At 42.1% G+C, this 23,884-nt stretch overlaps 1 protein-coding gene across 3 annotated transcripts in view; it reads left to right on the top strand.

Moving 5' to 3' along the window:
- The window catches only part of LOC121944261 (tenascin-like), a 110,036-nt gene that overhangs the window by 14,943 nt on the left and 71,209 nt on the right, over positions 1-23,884 (top strand). The window contains exons 2-6 of one of the 3 annotated variants that reach the window (XM_042488001.1): positions 2,800-3,371; positions 4,333-5,553; positions 14,527-14,790; positions 14,879-14,994; positions 15,447-15,600. In XM_042488001.1, coding sequence (XP_042343935.1) covers positions 2,885-3,371; positions 4,333-5,553; positions 14,527-14,790; positions 14,879-14,994; positions 15,447-15,600 — 2,242 coding nt within the window. In that variant the 5' untranslated portion in view covers positions 2,800-2,884. Of the gene's footprint in view, positions 1-2,794; positions 3,372-4,332; positions 5,554-14,526; positions 14,791-14,878; positions 14,995-15,446; positions 15,601-23,884 lie in introns of those variants that run through there. The other 2 variants (XM_042488002.1, XM_042488000.1) reach the window with 2 other exon arrangements.

Below are 23,884 nucleotides of genomic sequence, written 5' to 3'. Positions count from 1 at the left end.
CAGACACTGTTGAAAACTGGGCTTTTTTGCAGAATCTATATTAACAATTTGTAGCTGCATTAGTGACAGGCCAAGAATTGAACTTTATTACTCTCATTGTCTGTCAGCATAGAAATTAATAAAAAACTGGATTATTAAACAAACAAACTGCTTTAAATGCACAATTCAGGCTTAAATCAAAAATATATATTTTTCTTTTACCTGTAGTGCTGTTTATTATTCTAGATAGTTTTGGTGTGAGCTGCTGAGTGTTGTACATATCAGCCATAGAGATGTCTGTTTTCTCTTCAATGTAATGGAACTGGCACCACATTCATGTACTGCTAACTCACATCACAGCAACAGGGTCTGTGGATTATGTTGAGTAACTGGGTCATGATTTCTGGAAAGAGACATTGCTGATGACTTTTTCAATACAAATGTTTTGGCCATTGATCCCCACAAGCTGAGTACCATCAAGTTCCATTAGAGAGGGCAGACATCGCTACAGCTGACACCTCTGACTCTCACACCAAAACAGTGTATACTGATGAATAGCACTACAGGTACCAGTCAAAATATCAGCTGGCGCCCATTTTGTGAAAGTAGCCAGGCTGTTCTTATTCCAAACTCATCAAATAGCTCCGCTCTGTCTGTGCTGTTGGCGTACGAGTGTGACGCCAAAAGCCACCTTCCGAATCCACCCGGAACATGGCTGGACGATGTCAGCTGAGAGCGCGGCCAGACAGAACCAATGGCTTTGTTATTATATGCTGGGGAAGGCCAGACGGCACTAGGTGCGCCCACATACAATGCGCACAGAAACAGTCGAGTGCACATGAAACACGGGTTGCAATAATGCCTGTGATGACATTATATAGGGAGTGCAAGTGCGCTTATGGGGCAGGTGGATGGGGAGGTCATGGGTCGCACAAACAACTGAATTTCATGCAGGACTCTGTGTTTGCTTCCTGTGTGGATATGAGGTGTGTATAGATATGTTTTTTTTCCTACACCTTACCATTTGCTTTTTTTGCCTAAGCCTAACCATCAGTGACTTTGTTGACTAGTCCTAACCTAGTCCTCACGGACTGTGTTGATTGCCATGTGCTCATGTTGTGTAAACATAAAAACTTCCTCTCAACATGTGTATTTGTGTACATCACAGTAACAGCATCCCAAAATGTAAGCAGCTGAGGCAGAAGGAAACCTAAAACGTCATGGGTAGAGGCGGAAGGTCACTGACTTATGCCCATCTGTGCACCCATGGGCATCTTGGTCTTAAGATGAGGTGTTAGGTGTATCATTGGTGTATTGCTATTTTGAAGCAGCAGAGTTTGATTGTGCCATGTACCAGCAAAACCCAGCCTCAAGTCAGAATGGTGCAGTATTCCCTGCCATTTAAAGGCAGCATTATTAACATATTAAGATACGTCTGCATAGGTGGACTCACAGCAAATATACACTCTGCCTGTTACACACACAAGGATGTGCTGATAGGTTGTGGGTGGGTAATAATCTATCATTTATGAGGACGAGCTAATGTCATTCTGTAAAATGTGAGCATAACAGAGAGCAGAGCAGAGCTGCACAGCTGCTGTCCAACTCCACATTAAGAGAGACACTGTGTACATTTGCGCACAAAGAGCAGCATAATGTCATTGATTTCAGAAGTTAAAAGTTTAATTACACATTCCCTGTCAATGTTATTATTTTGGGTTTTAGTTTTGATGCTAAAACCCAAAATTAGCATTTTCACAAATATTGTGGGACATTAAATGTCCCACAATATTTGCTGCAGTGACATCACTGCTTTTACTGCATTACTCTCTTGCCTCTCCAGGTTACAAAATCACCATTTAAATAGTAGTGTGCCATCTGCAGGTACACTTGGCTTTTAAAGGGGAGATGGCACTGATTGGTTGAGTTCATTTTAAACCCAAAATACACCTATGACTAATTAAATAAAGCCCCTCTGGATGCTTTACTTTGTGCCCAGATTATGCACCATTTAACGAGCAAAGTGGAGTTGGACACATCCTATGTCTCCGATGCATTTGGTGGAAGCAGTACGAATCATATCAGAGAAATAAAAGAAAACACATGACTGTCAGGGGAGCAGTCAAGAAATGCTGACGTGACAGTTTGCAGGTAGCGGGAAAGTTTTTGCCGACCTCTGTGCTTTACAGGAAGCCCACAGATGGTCTAACCATACACGGCTATTAATCTGTCAGCTTGAGTTTTTGCAGAGAGAAGAGGAGGCCATGCAGGTGCTGTCAGGCTATTTGTGGCAACCTATCTCAACATAGTTAGATAAAGAAAAGATCTTTAAGATCTTTAATCTCACACACAGCCCCTGCAGTAACTTCCACTCTTGGTCCTTGGAGGAACTGTGAGGAGAATGGCCCCAGTGTCATCTGCTAAGTGTTTGTCTCCTCCTCTGAGAGCAGATGGGCTGAAATGGGTCAGAGGCAGCAACAGGATTGGACATGGTCTTTCTTTTGTTGGGAGTAATAGAAGGTTAACGGCTTTCAGTTCAATACTATATTATTTCAGCTCAGCTATGGCTCCCACTGTGTGTGTGTGTGTGTGTGTGTGTGTGTGTGTGTGTGTGTGCGTGCGTGTGTGTGTATTGAGGTGTGGTGGACCTATGCCAATGAATATATCAAGAAAGTTAAGGGCAAAAAAGTGAATATCCGACACCTTTTCCACATAACAAAGTAATAAACAATGTGATAAAGTTGTGTGCCTGAACAGAAGTGACTCTCATAAATTTTCCCTTCATGTTGTATTTTTTTATTTTTTTATTTTGGGATTCAGGACAAGAACACCTATTTGATTCCTGAACAGACTCGATTCTGCAGTGAGGTGCGACTTCCTCCAGAGTGGCAGTCAAGGTGTCATCATGGAGATGAAAGGCTTCCTCTTCGGCTGTGTGACCGTGGCCCTACTGTTCGAGCTCTCCACTGCTGGTCTGGTTAAGAAGGTCATCCGCCACCGTAGAGAGGCTCTGATGCCTAAGAAAACCCAGGAGAATCTCACCCTTCCCCATCCCGACCAACCAGTGGTGTTCAACCACGTCTACAACATCAATGTCCCTTCCACCTCCCTCTGCTCCGTGGACCTCGACTCGCCTGGTGACACCGAGCTCAAACACAAGAGTGCCCCAATGGACATGCAGAACACAGAGCACATGGAGCACACTGTGGATGGCGACAATCAGATCATTTTCACCCACCGCATCAACATCCCCAAGCAAGCATGTGGCTGCAACAACCAGCTGCCAGACATGAAGGATATCCTGAACAGGCTGGAGATGCTGGAGTCAGAGTTGTCTAGTCTGAGAGAACAATGCAGCAGTGGGTCAGGCTGCTGTGGAGCTCAGGTTACAGGTATGTCTATACCTTTCACTTAATGCACTGTTGTAATGTCAATAATGTGTTAGAATGGCAGTGTGTTTCTAGTTTACTGTACATCAAGTCTATTCAAGTGAAAGTGCTACTAGCAAGTTGTGTTTGAGAGCTGATAGATCATGAAGATGGATTTCAAATAAGAGAACAAATGCAACAAAATTTTATGAACTGTCCTAGGCCATAGCAATGGCTTTGGATCTTTTAGTCCATGAACTTCAGGCAGGATTTTACATCACTGCCACCCCTTTTCCAAAACACAAGTAAAAGATTTAACTTCCTGCTTTTTAAGCAGTCATTGTTTACCATTCATCTAAAGACATATAAATATAAATATAAATATAAAGACATGAAAATCTATGAAATTAATAAAATACAAGGAATTTTACATTCAGTACATACAGTTGTAAGACTTGACATCTGATTTGTCACAATCTAACGTTGACTTTTTGATGCAAATGCTGACTAGATTCTTATGGTCTTTTTCAAGATGTCTAAATTTGTTTATCGATGTCTCCTATCAGGACTTGAAATTAAACAACACTGTCAATAAAAAGCCTCTTGGCTGCGAACTTTTAGTTATGGGTTGTCAGAGCATTCACCATGTCACTAAAATTTAATGTCTGTACAAACATTCTGATTGTTTGTTGAAATGTATTGAAACTAATGGACACCTGGAAGTTAATAATAATTTTGCAAAAGGGTGGTATATCAACATAAATTATAGTGCAACTAGAGAATACAGAAAAGAGTGCCTCATGTCGATTTCATGCTATAGATTGCCCCATTGTGCATTAAATATTACAATTAAATCTAATTAAGACTATAGGGCAAGTTGTTTTTGACACAAAGCCAGAGTTTGTGTATGCATTGCACAAAATTTAATCAGTTTTGCAATACTGCCTTTTCTTCTTCTTCCATGACAATTCTTGCCTTTCCCTAGGTGAAGTTTCCACAAAACCCTACTGTAATGGCCGCGGGAACTGGAGCACTGACACCTGCAGTTGTGTATGTGAGTCTGGATGGAAGGGCACTAACTGCACTGAACCTGACTGCCCCAATGACTGCCAGGATCAGGGCCGCTGTGTGGCTGGCAAATGTGAATGCTTTGAAGGCTTTGGTGGAGACGACTGCGGTATTGAGCTCTGCCTGCTGGACTGTGGTGACTATGGCCACTGTGTCGACGGGTCCTGTCTCTGTGAGGAGGGTTTCATTGGTGAGGACTGCACACAGACCAACTGCCTCAACAACTGCCTGGGCCGTGGGCGCTGCGTAGATGATGAGTGTGTTTGCGATGAGCCATGGACGGGCTTCGACTGCTCTGAACTCATCTGTCCAAATGACTGCTATGACCGAGGACACTGTATCAACGGCACCTGCTACTGTGAAGAGGGCTACAGTGGAGAAGACTGCAGTGAAATCACTTGCCCTGGAAACTGTAACAACCGGGGCATGTGCATGAGTGGCCAATGTGTGTGCCAGACTGGCTACATCGGAGAGGACTGCTCAAAGCTCACCTGTCCCAAAAACTGCAATGAGAGAGGCCATTGCTTCAACGGGAAGTGCATCTGTGATCCAGGATTTGAGGGTGAAGATTGCTCCATCCTGTCATGCCCTGACAACTGCAGTGACAGGGGCCAGTGTGTTAATGGAGAATGTATATGTGAAGTGGGATACCAAGGTGAAGACTGTAGCGAGCTCTCCTGCCCTAATAATTGCCAAGATCGTGGACACTGTGTTAACGGTCAATGCATGTGTAGCAAAGGCTATGCTGGAGAGGACTGCAGCATTAAGACCTGTCCAAAAGACTGCATGGGACGTGGAGAGTGCATGGACGGCAAGTGTGTGTGCTTCGTCGGCTTCACAGGGAAAGACTGCGGTGAGCTGACCTGCCCCAATAACTGCCTGGACCATGGTCACTGTGTGAATGGACAATGTGTTTGTCATAAGGGTTTCACTGGTGAGGACTGCAGTGAGAAGACATGTCCCAAGAACTGTCTTGACAGAGGTTACTGTGTCAATGGAAACTGCGTGTGTTACCAAGGTTTCACCGGGCTGGACTGCTCCATGCTGACTTGCCCAGAAGACTGTCAGAACCAGGGACAATGTGAGAACGGAGTGTGTGTTTGTGATGAAGGCTTCATTGGGGAAGACTGCTCTGAGGGTAAGATATACTGTGCGTGCAATCCTGTGAGGCTTTCCACAGGTTCATTTATTAGAATGTAGTTGAACATGTGTTATTTACACCCTACAGCCTACTTCACAATACTAATGGTGAGTGTGACAAAAGTCAGATACATTTTCCGTTTCTACAAATAACTACTTTAAAGATACTTAAATCATTGTTTGGCCTATTAGTGGAGCAAATTTACAACAAGCTTAAAATGACACGTTTGACATTTTGATCCTGTAAAGCTGATATAGCTAATGTGTCAGCAAAATTATTGCCTGCTTACTCATCCACATCACATGCAGCAGCATAGTCTGGAGACTATTTCAGAGACTTGTTCCATGGGCCAATTACACCAACACAACTTATGCCAGGTCTTAAGAGGAGTCGCTCATACCTTGGCATTTTAAATCCAACCTCAACATTACAATGGTTGCACCAACAGGAATTAAGCCTTCAACTCACCAAGACCAGGGATAAATCTTGTGCCTAGTCAGGAGCATGCGTACAGCCAAAGTCTCTACTGTTTCAGCAGCCTGATACACAGCACAACCCATTTCAAAGTCCATTTCATGTGTCCTTTTTTTCGAGCCAACATTCAAACATAAACACATCTTGTCCTTCACCTCAGCTTGATGAATGATTGACCAAACAAATGCTCATTGATCAAAAATGCCCTGCTAATGAACATTATCAAGCAAGATAGCAAGCTAATGAGCAGGTCAGCAACAGCACTAATGACCCACAGAGAATTTTAAACTGCAACACACACAGAGGGAGTGGGACTTCATTGTCTGCTCAGGAAGCCATTACTCCAAAATATCTTCACATAGCTAATAGTGGTTTGCTGCTATATTAAAGCTCTAAATGTTGCTTTAACATTGCTACTTGTACTTTTTTTCGGTGGACTGCAGCAAGACTAGAAACAAAATACCAAAGTGTGTTGCTGACTTACTGAGTCCACTCCATTTCTGTGAACCAATTCACCGAATTACATGTAATTGTGAGGGCTGGGATAGCTGCAGCTGCCAATATGTATCTGTCAGCTGACAAAACAAACAACGATGTCGGTCTACAAGGCAAAAGCCATGGTAGCTTTCCAAAACATTGTCATCCCAAGTTGTCATATATTGCTGCTTTGCAGTGGCCTTCCTTGTCAACATATTACATCCAAGGTATCCCTCTGTGTCTGCTATTTATAATCTGGGATGCCGCTACCTTGATGTCAACACAAGCACGTGAAGGAATTACACTGCATGTGGTTATTTTTAGACAACAACAGCACATGGCAACTAACTCAGGGACATCAAGTAACACACATGCTGGCATGGATGGTTAGGATTAGGGGAAGTAGGCACATGGTAAGGTGTAGAAAAAAAACACAAAACAAAACATCACATTCAGATGGGAAGTAAACACAAGCCTCCCTAATGAATGTATGGGGGAAAATACAGGAAAATACAGTTTAACAACCTAAGAATCTTAATAATATAAATAAATAGATCTGAAATATAAATAAATTAAAAAGTAAGTAGATTAATAGAATAAATAAATACCTAAATAAATAAAGATAAATAAGAAAGATTAGCTAAAAGCTAGACTAAAAAGGTGGGTATTGAGCCTGCATTTAAAAATCTGAACACTTTCTGCAGCCCTCAGGTCTTCTGGCAGGCTTTTCCACAGACGGGGGCCGTAATACTGAAATGATGCCTCACCGTGAGTTTTTGTTCTAACCTTAGGAATAATTAAAAGGCTGGTACCGGAGGACCTCAGGGTCCGCGAGGGTTCATATGATAAAAGCAAGTCTGATAAATAAGAAGGCCCAAGACCATTAAGGCTTTTATAAACCAATAAAAGTACCTTAAAATCAATCTTGAAACACACAGGAAGCCAATGCAGAGATTTTAAAACAGGCGTAATGTGTGCTTTCTTTCTGGTCTTTGTCAGCATACGTGCTGCTGAATTCTGGATTAGTTGTAGCTGAGTAATGTTTTTTTTTTTTGGGAAGACTAGGGAGTAGAGCATTGCAGTAGTCAATACGAATGGAGATAAAAGCATGCATCAGTGTCTCTGTGTTTGCTTGGGAGAGAAACGGGCAGACTCTGGCAATATTTTGAGATGGTAAAATGACATTTTTGTTATGTTTTTAATGTGTGGAATAAAACCAAGCTCAGAGTCAAAGATGACGCCCAGGTTTTTTACTTGTTGTGATGGGTTTAAAAACAATGTCTATAGTTTTGTTATAAGTTTCTCTCTCTGAGTTTCAGGACCAATAATTAAAATTTCAGTTTTGTCCTGGTTGAGCTGCAAGAAGTTCTCTGCCATCCAGGACCTGATGTCTAAAATGTAGTTTAAAAGGGCATCAAGTGGTCCTGGGTCATCAGGAGACACAGAAATATTTAGCTGTGTGTCATCAGCATAACTGTGAAAGTTGATACCGTGCCTTCTGATGACCTTACCAAGTGTGGGCATGTAGAGATTAAAAAGTGTGGGGCCCAAAACTGAGCCTTGAGGCACACCACAGTTTATTTTATAGTTCTTCGAGGAGCAGGTATCCATACTTACTAAAAATTCTCTATCTGTGAAATAGGAGGAAAACCAGTTAAAAACAGTATCAGAGAGGCCAAATTTGGTGATCTACTGCATCAAAAGCAGCACTTAGATCCAGTAGCACCAGGACAGAAGGTTTCTTCATGTCCATGTTACACCTGATATCATTTACGATCTTTAACAGGGCTGTGGTTCATCCTAAAACCAGATTGATATTTTTCTAAAATATTGTTTTCATTTAAAAAATCATTTAGCTGAGTAAAAACAAGTTTTTCTAAAATTTTGCTTAAAAACAGTAAGTTGGATACTGGTCTGTAGTTATCAAGAATGCTAGTATCTAAGTTGCTCTTCTTCAGAAGGGGCTTGACCACTGCCATCTTTAAGGCAGTGGAGAAGAGATCCGTCTGAAGAGAGCAATTCATGATGTTTAAAAGTACATCCTCGAAGAATCCATAAAATGTTTTAAAAGTGAACTGGGAATGGGGTCTAAAGAGCAGTTTGTAAGATTTATTTGGGAGAAAACTCTACCAAGCATTTCAGCATCAACTAGGACAAAAAATAGTGCTTCCTCAGATAAAAGCAAAGCTTCAGGTGTGTTAAAAAACATATTCTGATATGGTAACAAATCTGATTTTATGTTATCAGTTTTACCTCTGAAGTGGTCTTTAAAGTCCTCACAAAGGGAGTCTGTTGACATCCTGCTGGACTTATTAAAATCAGGGTTAATAAGGTGATTGATGGTAGAGAAGAGGATTTTTGGATTGTGTTTATGGTCTGTGATGAGTTTAGAGAAGTGAGCCTTTCTAGAATTTTTGACTGCATTAGTGATGAAAATTTATCAAAGGTCCGTGCAAAACTTCTACGGTTTTCCCTTGGCGCAGCATTGAATTTTAATGTTCTGCCATAAAAGAGGAAATTGTTGTAACTTTGGTCTTCATTGTCCAATCTGCCTGAAACTTCATAGGTTTGATGAGGGTCCCATCCTAAACACATCTATATGACAATATTCACTAGTCGTATTAGCGCCACCTACTAGCAAGAGGAAGTAAGCCTTGCAAGACAGTTATGTTTTAATTTACATTAAATTTTCATGGTTTGGTCTAAAAATATTGATGCACCAAGATGACATGGAATTTATGTGCCCTCCAGTGCCATCTAGTGGGCACTGGAAGTACTACATCATGTGAAATATCTCACTCCAGGGTCCAAACTCTCTACGTGCATTATCTGACTTTCATAAAAATTAAAGACTGCTTTAGCTGGAGTTCATCAGTACCCCAACATATGTGGGGGTGTGAGGGCCCTTTCATCATTGCTTGCAGCTTTAAATCAGTTTATATTGCTTAGCTAATTTCACATGAGAAATGTTAAATTGTTGTTTTGGAAACTGCTGATTGGAAAACTGCCCTTGGTCAGCTAAGAAAATCATAAAGATGTGCAACGGCTTTTAGGAAACATACATTCTGGATCAAGACATGCATGTAAATGTCTATGAAAATATTTAAAATATTTACATGGCTCTAAAAGTCGTACTTAGTCTTCAGGTAACATTTATATATATTCTGGAGAAAATCACTTTAAGCCACGTTCTATAGCCATCAACTTTATGTTGTATTACACAACAGTTAGTTCAAACCAAGCAATTTGATTGGTGGAGAGGCAGTCCATAGTGCTGATATATAGTATATCATCACTGAGACTTTTAACTCTGCATGTATCACTCCACTTTACAGCTGTTCTAAACCTTTAATTTGACAAACATTAACAGTCAGTAGTTACCTCATCTTACTGTATCTTATTGTATCAGTGTTGGAATGGTGAGGAAATCCCATCTGACCTGTATTATCACTCATAAAATACCTGAGCAAAATTCTGCCTAATGCAAAAGCCCTCCACCTGCAGCCCAGGAGGGGAGCTTGTGTGACGGACGGGTTTTGGTATATCGCCATTCTCATCGGCCCCGAACCGTATTAAGGAGCGTTGTTTGTTAATGTTAATGTCTTGGCTCTGGCAATTCGGCAGAATGAATGAAGAGTGAGGCATTTAGGTACTGTCCTCCAACAGACAATTTAATGCAGTCTCCAACAGCAAAAACACAACACGGCCGTTTCATAACATTTATGATGGAGCCCTGAGCTTTCCTGGACATTTTCACACTGGCTAACATCAGTCATAACATGCGGTCTTCACTTACTGCAATCAGGGAGGGTGGCTTCCCATAACACACCTGTACACACGTCACAGTCCCAGGTTACCCACAAGGCCACCGCCCTTAAAGGGGAGGGTGAGCCGGTGACACTACCCCCCTTCTGGATGATGGTTAAACCCTTAACATCACTTAACATAAAAAAAAAAAAAAAAATTCAGAACAGTCCATTCACAACTTGAAATAGTGCAACTCTGGAATTCTTTTTTTCCACTGAGAGGGGTGGCAAATAGCCCAAACCCCAACTCAGGTATCTGAGGAGGGTAGCAATCTGCCTACACCATGTCTCACATGTGCTCAGTGACTGACCCAGTCACCAAACATGTTGGGGCCTCTGCGGACCCTCTGGGGTCTGAGAAAATGTAGAGTTCAAAAGTGGGCAAACAGTCTGCTCCCCAACAGGATGCTGGGTCCCTGCCTCATCCAGTTGAGGCTGAGAGGGGCTGTCAGGAGGCTGGCTACTGCTCGATGAAGAGAATGGCCCCTACAGGGCCTCCACACCAGGATCCTCACTGTCTGATGGGTTGTACCACAGGTTCAGGGGACCGATGTCTGGGGCAGGAGAGCTGAAATCTGGCAGAGAGAAGGACACCTCCATTGGTGGCCAGGTGTCAGCATCTTGGAAGACCCAGCTGTTATCCAGTGGGGTCCTAGAGTAGTGGGGCTTGAGTTTGTAGTCTTGATCCTTGTTCTTGGGCCCTTTTTGATCCTGTAGACCAGGTCATCCAGCAGGCTAATAACAAAGCAGGGGCCCTTGGGGGATATTACATCCTTACATTGTTTTTCCACTTTTTTAGTGTTTTTGGTCAGGTACCAAACTGCATTGCTGACTTTGTGATGGACTTGGCGGATGTTTTTGCCCTTTGGCTCGCTCAGCTGATTGACTCATAGCCTCCGGTGCCAGCTGGTGAGAGAGCTCCAACTGTTCTCTGAGCTGCATGACATACTGCAGCAGGGTGTTAGCACTGTCACTGTCAGGTGGCAAACCAGCAACCAGGTGGATGGGTTTAGTTATTTCCCATCCAAAGAGCATCATGTTGGGTGTCGAGCTGGTGGAGCTGTATTTGGTGGCGCGATAAGCCATTACTGCATACGGCCCATCAAATCCCAGTCCCAATGGCACCGTTCAGCAGTGGAAGCCAGGATTTTCTTAAGGGTGGCGTTAAAATGTGCCACTTGGCCAACTGACTGTGAGTGAAATGGGGTGGTTCATGTCTTTTCAATCCCAAGCACCTCCCACATTCCCTGGAACACAGCTGATTCAAAGTTGGTGCCCTGGTCACTGTGCAGACACTGAAGGGCTCCATACCTACACACCCACTCAGAAGTGATCTTTTCTGCCACTGTGGATGCCTGCTCATTTGGAACCGGATAGGCCTCTACCCACTTGCTAAAGTAGCCCTGTACCACTAATATGTAGTGGTTATGCCCATCAGTCTCATTTAGAGGTCCCATCAGGTCAATGGCAATCCTTCCCATGGTGGCACCAACTCACACTGTGCCCATGGCAGCTTGAGGGGTTTTCTTGGGGTGCGTCTTAGCGGCACAGCTGTTAAAAGTGCAGCACCAAAAGGTGACAACGTCTTTCATATTGTACAAAAAGTACCTGGTTTTGAGGCAAGCCAGAGTCCTCTCAACGCCAAAGTGGCCACCCACCGGTCTATCCTGCATCTGCTCCATCACTGGGTTACGATAAGTATGAGGTAGCAGGATCTGCAGGTGCATCACTTTTCCTTCAGTGCAGGAGAATTTCCCCACTAAAACTCCATCTTTCTGGTACAGTCTTTTCCACTGTGCCCAGTAGGCTTTGGTGGCAGGGCTGCTGGCCGCTGTGTCAGCCCATAGTGGCTGGCCTCTCCCTTCATCCATTCATCTCCTCACTGGTGCTATGTCTTTTTTTGTCAAAGACAATTTTTTTGTCATTGACATTTTATTTTTTTTTGTCAATGTACACCAAGGATGTCTCCCATTGCCACCCGGCCAGTATGGTCCATAAGCCTTTGAAGTGTGGCCGGCGCGTTGCATAGTCCAAATGGCAACACATTCCACTCAAATAATCCTATCTGGGTGCAAAAAGCTGCAGCTTTGCAGGCCCTTGGTGTCATCTCCACCTGCCAGTATCCGGATGTTAAGTCCAGTGTGCTGAAGAACCTGTCAGTGGACAGGGTGTCTAAAGTGCCCTGGATACGTGGAAGGGGGTAAGAATCTTTAATAGTCCGCTTATTAAGAGACTTGTAGTCCAAACAGAGTTGTGGGCTGTCATCCTTTTTCTTCACCATTACAATCGGTGCAGCCCAGCTGCTGTTGCTGCGTTGGGCTACACCAACCTCCAGGCTCTGCTGCACCTGCTGGTCTGCTACTTGTTTCTCTGTGGACATTCTGCACATTGGCTGTTTCACAGGTGGGCCTAGTGTCGTGCTGTACAAGGCTAGTGTGGCCGAGGTCAGCAGGCCCTGTGGAGAAGACATTGCCATAGGACTGTAACAGATGGGCCAGCCTGCTAATGTTGTCCTTGGATAGGTTAGCGCAGCTCGTGGTGTGCAAGTCCTGCAGGTGGGTAGGTACATAGACTGAGAAAAGGTTAGTCAACTTGGGTGCTGCTGGGGACAGCAGAGACAGACGGTGCAACACTGTAGTGCAGGAAACTCAAACAATGTGTGCATTGCATTGGTGGGTGGGGTTAAGGAAAGGCACCTTTTCACCAAAGAGAGTGGCCTCTCTGCAGCCATAGTCCAGGTGGGCACTTGCCTGATGCAGAAACGGGTGCCCCAGCATAATCTCTGTGCTGTCAGCAGTTTTACTCCCAACGTGCACTAGCAGAGTGACTTCTCCCAGGACTGTCAGACCTGCAGGTCCACCACCCTGCAAGACTCGGTTGATAGATGGCTTTAGATGGATGGAGTGTAAATGGTGGTGAGGCAGCACGTTTCTGCTAGCACCAGAGTCCAACAGAGCACACAATTCTAACCCATGTATAAGTATCTGAACTAGCATGTCCTATCCCTAGTGGCCAACATACCTGAATTGGGAGCTGGGGTCAAGTTGGGGCTCAAGGCAGGTTGCTTGGTTGGGTGGGGGAAGGGCAGCTTTTCTGTAGATTTACTGCTTTACACCGGAGCAGTTGAGGCAAATGACCTTGTTCCAGTTCATTTTTGTATCGATGTTTTTCTTGGGTTGCCACTGCTGGCGAGATTTTGGCACCCTCTCCTGTGGGTCAGCTGGCTCAATAGCGACCCCCACTGGTCCCCTGCCCACTGGAGTGTTTACATTTTCATGCACCATTGCTGCTCTGGCTCCCCTGTCTGTAGTACTGCATAGACCTGACTGCATTAGCTGCATGAGTGTCCTGGCAGCCCGTCTAGTGGTCTCATAACTTTGCCCTATGTTGTAAGCTTTAGCCAGTGTGCGTGGATGCTCCTCTAGTGGCTTTTGCAGAGTTTAATCCTGGTCGAGCCCCCAGTGTTACCTTCTATAGCTTACTGGCCCCGAACCCTAGTAAGGAGCACGCTGTTTGTTAATGCTCAAGTATCTTGGCTCGTTATTAGCTAGTTACTACCCTCTACCCTTTAGTCATATCCTCGTCACTCAAGGTGACGGAGATCATGGCAGTGAGTGGACACATGTTGGAGTGACATACTGTCTTATCAAACTAACTCATCTGAATCACACAGGCCGCTAAAGTGACTGTTAACAGACTCTTATTTCACTGGAAATGCAGCGATAAATGTTTATGATACTAAGCAGCTGGTCTGTGCATAACATGCAGACCAAGGTTCTACAGAGCCAGTGTGCAGGAAAATGTTTATGCATTGCAACAGCTGTCACTTTCAGCAGTTGCGGAACTATTTGTGTCAGCTGAGCCAAAAAGCAATGAGAGGGAGTGATTGTCAATTTAGCTTTTAACTTTCTAAACAGTTCTCCTAGGTGGAATCCCCCAGACCTCGCTTGGCATGTGGGTAACAGAAGGTGTAAAGGTACTACATCATCTTCAGCCAAATCCTACGACTGGATCACAGCCATGACAATATACAGTACAACATCACTCTCTTGTGTGACATTGCTTAATTATCTCATCTTTTAAAAATGTCACCCAATATGTTCAGCAAGTTAATTCATCTACCTATTGGCACATTTCTAAACAGTACTTTGAGAAAATGACAATGTTACTAACATTGAAACACTCACCACTTATTTTTAATGTCTGTCCATAGTCTCACCACCTAGGGACCTAAGAGTAGTGGAGGTCACCCCAGAGACTGTGGACCTGTCCTGGGAGAATGAGATGCGTGTGACTGAGTACCTGATCACCTATGTGCCAACGGCCCCTGGAGGTCTGGAGTTGGACATGCGGGTGCCTGGGGACCAGAAGATGACCACTATTCGGGAGCTTGAGCCTGGTGTGGAGTACCTAATCAGTGTCTATGCTCTGCTTAACAACAAGAAGAGTCTTCCTGTCAGTGCTAGAGTAGCCACACGTACGTAGATCACCTCTGTGGCAGTTAACAGTTTGCAATGTATAAATCTAGATGAAATTTAGTCAGAGTTTTGTTTTATGGCTCTCAGATCTGCCTGAGCCTGAGGGACTTAAGTTCAAGTCAGTGCGGGAGACGTCAGTGGAGGTGCAGTGGGATCCGTTGGACATTCCCTTTGATGGTTGGAACCTCATCTTCAGAAACACAGTGAGTCTTTCTATCTAGTATGTTAATGGAGATTCTGTCGGCTAGTCCAGGAAGTAGTTGAACTCCAGACCCTACCACAGCCTCCATCATTACACACATTTTCCTCTCGTAGAAACCATATACTGCCCACTGAAGGCCTCCTAATTAAATTTGGTTACTGACTAAAATGTGCATACATGATGATTATTATGGTGGGTATCCTGTGGAAAATGGTTCAGGCAAGCAGCTGCACAGAGCAAGTGATACTTTCTTTTCTTTGCGTACTTACAGAAACTTTTTCCATCAGTGCTACTAACCCTAACCCTTCTCAAAGCTTCACTTTATTAAGCTAAGTCTTCTGTCAACGCCAATACCATAATGTATGATTTGACAGTTTTTTCTTCCCACCCCATACATTTTGTCAGTAATTACTCTTAACAGCGATTGATGACTGGTGTTTTTCGTGCTGGCAGAAAGAGGAAGATGGTGAGATTCTTAATTCCCTTGGTCGTCCAGAAACTACCTTTGAGCAGTCAGGCCTGGGTCCTGGCCAGGAGTATGAGGTCAAGCTGGAGGTGGTGAAGAACAACAAGCGTGGACCACCTGCCTCCCAGAATGTCATAACAAGTGAGTAAACACCTTCACACTGCTAACTGGCTCATCATTTTTTGTATTAGACTGGTTTAGAATGGTTTTATGGCATTAAGCACATACACTCAGCTAACTTTTCCTCATAACTCACCACTGAATTAATTTTAATAAAACATAATGTAACCATGGCAACTCTATTTTATTGTTGCCTCATTGTGCCATACAGGTAGACAGATAAAAACAGATAAAAACACAAGCAAAAATCCAATTTCACAATTACGAGTTGAACAATGCAAAAATGCATTAAAGAACACACATATGGTCCATTGTCAAGAAATATTCCCTTGTGTTCATAACGTCTCTCCTATAAGTGTTCTTCCACTCCCTTGCTTTTATGTGCATTATTATTTGCACTGGAAAAATGGGAGATTTGAAAAAAAGTTGAAATATCGTTAAGAAGTGTTTATGCTTGACTGAGGTGGTGGTTTTTATTGCAGTGCAGTGCAATGGAATCATTTGATGAATAAATGATTGAATGATAAAGTACATGAAGGTTGTAATTTAAATGTCACAACATGAAAACAAATAAGATGTCAAGGTTTTCACTACTTCATCATCATCATTGGTGGGGACAATTTTGTGGGACCATTGACGCCTTCTGTTGCCCACATGCCCAGTGAGGTCTAGAGAATTCCACCCAGGAGAAATGTTTGAAAAATTAAAAACTGACCACTTTAGAGCATTTTTGAAAATAAAAAATAAAAATCTCAAATCAGAGGTTCTCAAATTTTTGATGGCGATGATGATTTTAGGTTGCCAGCATATCATTAACGGCTTTAAAGGAAAAGTGCACACACTATGACTTTTGATGGCATACTATTATATAACTTTTTTTTTTCAATGGGTTAACATACCAACTTGTCATATGGAAATAGAACAGTAGGCACCTGGGTGAAAGTTTGCTGGACCCATCCACCTATCCTCCCACAAGCACTGAAGGGACTTTCTAACTCCTTATGTTACATTGTTACATTATACTGCCATGGAAGGTGCCTTTTTGCGTCAGTGTCTTAAGCCAAAATCACTGAGGCGATATTTGATGATTTGGGAATGAGAACGGGCTGCTCTTCTAAATGATTTAATTTTTAAATAACCCCTAACCCTTTTGTAAGATAATGTACTATGACTTGTTTTTAGGACACCATACCATGACTTTTTGAATTACTTTTTTGTGGCGTGCTATCATTAACAGTGATATAGCCTATGTAACTACATGCAGAACTGCAGTACAACATCATACAAGTGGTAGCTATGCACGGTGGCGTTGTGGTTAGCACTGTTGCCTCACAGCAAGAGGGTCCCCGGTTCGAAACCTGGGTGGAAACCCGGGTTCGGTCCGTGGGTGGGCGCCCTTCTGTGCAGAGTTTACATGTTTGCATGTTTTCCCTGTGTCTGCGTGGGGTTTTTTGTTTTTTTCCGGGGTCTCTTCTCCCACAGTCCAAAGATGCAGCTCAGGTTGATTAGTGACTCAAAATTGCCCTTAGGTGTGACTGTAAGCGTGTATGGTTGTCTGTCTATATGTGTCGGCCCTGCGATAGTCTGGCAACCTATCCAGGGCAGGGTGTACCCTGCTTTCCGCCCGATGACAGCTGGGATTGGCTCCAGCCCCCCCATGACCCTTGGACAAGCGGTTACAGAAAATGACTGAAATGACTGACATTTATTTAAAACATCTCCATTTTTGGTCATTTTGGACTTTAATTTGATTTGACTTTCAGAATATGAAATTTTTTATCACCAAATTCAAACAATAAATGCAACATTCATTGTAAACGCATGATGACAAGCTGAATAAACTCATCAGCTGCACTCTGTCCTTCTCATTCTTCTCATGAATGGCTTACATTTTAGTAACAAGACAGGTTCCAGGACACTGGCAATTAAACACAATCTTGGCTTTCAGAGAAAAACTTCTTAAAACCTTCTGGCGACCCACTTGAGGTAGTTTTAAGCAGCTTAGCATCATGGATCAAAATATAATGTGACATAATTAAATTTATGTCAGTGTGGACACGCTACACATTGTTAGGTTGCTTAGGTTCTCCACAGTTTATTTGCTCATTTCAAAATAACTGTAAGCACGAAAGTACATTGCATATTTTGGATAGGAATGGTAAGAAAAGAAAGATAAAGGAAAAGGGTTTGGCATCACACTCATATGGCACAAGCACTGACAGAGTGGCACTTTTTAATGAGTTTGAAGTGACAATGAGTTGGGCTACCAGTGCAGGTTCTAGAGGACAGGGGTGATGTGATCATCGGAGTGGGAATGGGTGAGCAAATGAGCAGCAGAGTTAAGCAATATTACACTCAAGGGTGTGCTCAAACGTCATTTGAGCATGACAATGATGCGGTCAGGACGGAGGTGCTTGCCAACGGACTGAACGGACCTCTCCAACTTGTGCATATAGCCTACTTTGAAGAGATTGTGGGGTTTCCCACACTAAATAAATACACCAGACATCAATACAGAAATGCTTAGCTTGCTCATTTTTGTTAAGACTAAGAAAGAAGAGAAAAAAACATTTTTAAGCTCGTAGCACAGCTGATAGGGGATGCCAAAGGATGACAGACATTTCCAATAATGCAATAGCATGGTAAAGTCCAAAAGTCAAAATTAATGAAAAAAGATGGAGGTATCATCATTTCCAAAATTCATAAAATGTTGTTATCTAGTGAAATATTCTGCTTTTTGATGCCATTTAGTGTTCCATTCACTTAGCCTTTATTTCCCATCATGCCTAGATCTGGACTTTATGGTTTTTATTTTGCAGATAAGTCTGCTGTTTTCTGATCATACACAGAAATGTCGCTTTTTTGTCAGTGTTTATACATATCACAGAACATCGTTTTTGTGTTAGTTAATAGTTTACATCATTAGTGGTGCACAGTTACTTTACATTTGCTCAGCTGTAGTTACAATTAATTAGGGTTAGTTATAAAAATAGTGGCAATGATATCATATGTACTGCTGCCCCCTACTTGTATGATTGTGGTAATAACTGCATGTCTTCTGGAGCTGGGGACTAGAAGGTTTCCATTACTGATTTGTGCAAAACTTACGGGGTATTTTTGAAATTTTATTAAAACACAATTACAAGAGGACTGCCTTTCCAGTGAGTGATGGTATGCAACTTATCTCGTGATGTTCTGACACCTCTCATTTCGCAATAACATTCCAAGAAGCATGGTGATGGATGTAAAAAAAAACAACATTTTGCAGGTTTTTTTATTTTGTCACCACCGCACTAGTCCTCATTATTTTCAATCCACAGCCCTGTAGGCGTGTAAAGCAAGCAATAATGGAAAGGGAAGCCCCTTATATGTCGGAGCGACTACGTATGAGGAATTTCATGGAGGTGATAGTCCACAATTTCACAGCGGAATTATGGATTCAAAACTTCGGGATGATCCTCTCGATGCAATAACACCTCTTTTACACTCTTAGAAATAGATGTACGAAACAAGAACAGTTCTGTACCTATAGATACACTTTTTAAGAATATTCCCTCTAAAGTATTGTTATTTGCGAGGCCAGGAGTGTACCTTTTGACCAACAAAAAGGGTACAAAGTAATTTAAGACAAAAGAAACATATTTGTACCATTTCAATCTGCAGCACAGAAAAATATGTACTGTATTCCTCCACCAAGTGCTATAGTTCTTCAAGACAGCGACAGTGGTGCATTAATACTAAAGACGCTGAAGGCAAATGGCACTACTTCCCTCAGATCTAGTACAAGCAGGACAGGAGATGTTGGGGAGTCCAGTATGTTGCTTAGGGATTTATCAAACCTTCTACAAAAGTTATTGGTGGAAGGAGGCGTTGGAATGTCAGATGAGGAGGCTCAGAAATGTAAAGGTAAGTGTGTGATTTATACAAAGTTGATTGTATCAAACAGCGAAATTTAGCTAAAAGCTGACAATCATTAGCATTGCTATCAACAGCAAAGTTACCATCTCAAACTTAACCATGACGGTAGCCAGCATTATTTAATAAAGTTAACATTGCGCTCTCTGTAACACTAGCCTTACCCATAAGTAATATTGGTGAGTTCATAAAATACCATTAGTTAAAGGTAAGCTCATATGATTGTATTAACATTAGCCCTTAGCATAAATGCTAATCTTAAGTTAGCAAGGCTCACTGTTTCCCACTCAAAATAATTTGAACAAAGGAAGGTACAAATCTGTACCATTTCAGCCACAATTGTACCTTTGTGTACAAGTTAGCTATATGACTGAGTGATCATTTTCAGAGACATAGTAAAGCGCCAGCCACTATCTTTATGACTGAGGAATTAACCTCAGGTGGAAGATGGACTCCTTCTCATGCCATCCATCTTCAAAAAGGATATTGAGGACTTTGAAAGGTAGATACAGGGTGTTGTACATAGCCACAGCATTAATTTAGTGTTCTTTTGGATTAGGCTACTGTGTATGCATTATTGGATCCATCTTGTTATGTATACTGACGTTTTTGTCCTTTGATGTAGAATTATCCTCTCATTTCACAGCAAACCATTTAACTGAAGACTGACCAAGACTGGAAAAGTGCCCTCTAAAGGCAGTTTCACAATGACGTCAAAGTCTAAGGAATTGAGGTTTGTTCCTGTACCTCAGTGGATGAGGCCTTTATTGCAGTCCTCTTTGTTTTCAACATGACATATCCTGTATACTACTCCTCCAGAGGTGCATCACATCATGGTGTATGGAGACAAACCCCTGCCGGTTACTGTAACTCAAATGATTAACCTTTACTGAACTCACCTGGACTGCATCAATGTTCAAAATGCTCAGAGGACATTTACACTCAGGAAGCTGATTGAGTATATTGGACTTGTTCATGCCCATCAAACTGTAGACACATATTTATTTGATGATACAGTTTGTTCCTTGGGATATTCTGTTTAAATATGTGCAGTCTAGGCATTCATGATATGATCTTTTAATAAACTGTCAAGAAGCAATGTTGTGTGGACAGTTCTGGTATATTTTTGTCTTGTCCAAAACAGCTTGTCGCTGGGGTGGTACCTTTATAAGTACATTATAATACCTTTCCAATGGGTGGCATTGCTGTACTATAGTTTAAAGGTACTATTATGTCTTGCAGGGTACATAACTGTACTTTAACTAGTACAATTTGTCCCAAAAACGGACTGGGACTAAAGGATACCCCTCTAATGACAAGCATTTGTACCCTTTTAGGTATACAGTGGTTGTATTTTTGAGTGTGTAGCACCTGCTGCATGATGCCTGGGGGAGCCAGTTCCTACCGACAATCATATAGCCATAGCATAATGTGATCTCTAAAAGCTAAACACTGTTTTCATTGCAGTTTTGCAAAAAATGTTGTTGTTTTTTTTTTCAAATCACCACCTCAAGCATAAAAACTATTTTATGATAAATGTGAGTTTTAATGAAACTGATGTTTATATTCGCAATTTTAATTTGCACAATTTGAGGGTTAATGGAAACCTGCCTAATGAAGGCATGTGGATGAGGTTGCAGCAGCAGAGAGGGGGAGTGATGGATGGAGATGAGCTTTGTTTTTTAGTCGGAAAAAGGTTGTTCTGGTCATTTGATTGACATGGTGTTTGGAGGGACAGTTGGTGTCGAAAATAATTCAGAGGTAACGGATGTGTAGGGAGGAGTGCAGAGTCAATCTATCAATGTTGAGGCTGAAGTTATGTGTGGTTTTGGTGAGGGATTTGGAACTGATGATGATCATGTCATGGGAGGAAGTTGGCTTACATCCATGATTTAATTTCAGTGAGGCAGGTGGTCAGGCAGGTGGTTAGTTGCAGTGGTGATAGATTTAGTGGAAATGTAGAGCTGGATATCATAAGCAAGACCCTGGCAAATTTTGATGTAACCAACAGGAAGCATGCAGAGGATGACCCGGAGAGGATCAAGCACTGAACCCTGGGGGACGCCCTTGGACAGAGGAGCAGGGGAGGAGGCACAGGTGTTGTTCTTGATGAGCTGTTGTTGATTTGTGAGATATGGCCATAGCCAGGAGAGGGCAGTATTCGTGATGTTGGGGGAGGAGGCGGGAGAGCGGAATGGTGAAGTTGATGGTGTGGAGAGCTGCAATAAGGGTGAGAGGGATGAGTATGCTGATGTGACCAGAGTCTGAGGAGAGGATGATGTCATTGCTGACTTTGAGGACTGTTTCTATGCTGTGTTCCAGCGCTGGATTGAAATGGCTTGAACAGGCTGTGGGAGATGAGGTGGACTTTGAGTTGAGAGTATTTTCAGGTTGCTATTGATGACATAGGCCCTTTGTTTGTTTGGGTTTTTTTTAAAGAAGAAGAATGAAAGGAAAGAGGATTTCAAGGTCTTATCACTGGATTTGACAAGTTTGTATACGGTAAAAGAGCTCTTTCAACTGATGGAGCCAGACTATATGAGGTGTGACTAGCAGGAGGACCAGGTTGTGATGAGTGTTCAAGTGTTAAAGTGTTGGAGGCAGTCTGTGTAGGCTTGGAGATGTACTGTTAAACCAGTTTTCTTGGAAAGTCTTTCAAGCTGGCACTAATGGGATTTTGGTGGAGTTCCCCAGCAGTACACCAGGGAAGTGAGTGTGTGAAATAGACTGTTTTAGTCTTAATGGCAGCCAGTTGATTAAGGCAGGAGGACAGTATAAAAAAAGTAATTATGGTAGCTGAGAAGACCAGAGGGATTATGAAACAGGGGGAGGGAGACAGGACCTGAGAGTTTTTGAAGGCAAGGTGCTTCAATGAATAAGCGTCAGGAATGGAGATGGTGGTTGTTGTAATATCAATCCTGTAAACAGAAGCAACATCACCTCCCCACAAGATGAGGTTTATCGATGTATGTAAATCCTGGAGATGTGGTCTGGTTCAGGGAGAAATAGTTAAGAGGTTTGGGCCAAGTTCCAGTGAGGTACAGAAAATCTAAGTAACCGTTATAGTCATTCACGATGAATCTTTTATTGTTGAGCAAACAAGTTTTAAACAAAAAACGATTCAAGAGACTTTGATTTGTAATAGATGATGAATAATGAGAAAGGGGACAGATATTGGACAGATTCATGCACTGAGAAGCAATACCAGCATTAGTTTGAGACTAACAGCTATATATAGTGCTTAGGAAAGAGGTATCATTGATGTGTAGTCTGTATTTGGTTCTGAATTGAGTGTTGTAAACTCTCTAAGGGAAAATTGTTAAAGTTTTAAATGCTGCAATTTTAGAATGCTTGACACATGACACTTTATGTGTGCATATGATAAAATTTTAAAAAAAGAAAAAACTAACATAAAAAATGTGCATGTGGGGGACTTGTAGAAGGACCCTACCTAAAATGAAAGACAACTGCATATGCTTTTCACCAGTTAACATAACATGACATAAATCTTTTTCATATATCTTTAAAACAGAAGAAATGAAAAAAATAAGAAAAGAACACTTTCCAATCAAGTAATACCAGTGTTAAATAAAAACGAAAGAAGAAAATAAATAAATAAAATGCAATATTTAAACAAGAAATACAATAGGGCACTTTATGGAAGTACGAACAGCTGCATGTGGATTACTTTTATTCTTATTCATTATCCATGTAGGAATATTAGGTCCCCTTCATGAAATGTTAGTTAATCTGAGTAGATTTACACATAAACTAAATGCCAACACTAGACTCAAGAATGCTAAGGGGAATTAGGATTTGATTGTAGGCACGTCTGTATGTTCACGAGTCAATTGTAAATTGATAGCACACTCTCGCTAGTCAGCAATTAGCATACATCCCCACCCATTAACAGACCGTGAGCATCATGTAAGGAGGTGATCATTACTATGGATATGTCCGTCCTGTCCACCTGTGAACATGCCACGAACAAAGAAAGAGAGAGAAAAAAAGAACTTTTTCAGCGCTGAGATTAAAGTTATTAAAGATAGGAATTTTTTTTGTCCACCGCCAAGTGTTTTTTTTTTTTGGGGGGGGGGGGGGTGTTTTTTGATTTATTCGTTTTACTAATGCAACAATACAACACGTAAAATGCACCATTTCAGTCTGCCAAAAAGTGATTTTAGCTCCTGTCTTGTCACTGAAAGACTGCCTCAAAATGACTATTTTATTCACAGTGATCATATTTAACAGATCCCAGTCCCTTTTACTTGTTTAAATGCCTTTAAAGGGCCAAAAGTCAAGCAATAAAATACATAGCAAGGCATTTAAGGTTTTATTTATTATCCAGTTATTGTGGTCGCTTGCATTGAACACATTTTCAATTCTTACA

This window comes from Plectropomus leopardus, chromosome 6, assembly GCF_008729295.1.
Source record: "Plectropomus leopardus isolate mb chromosome 6, YSFRI_Pleo_2.0, whole genome shotgun sequence".
NCBI lineage: Eukaryota > Metazoa > Chordata > Actinopteri > Perciformes > Serranidae > Plectropomus > Plectropomus leopardus.
This window is presented reverse-complemented; position numbering and strand designations above follow the sequence as displayed.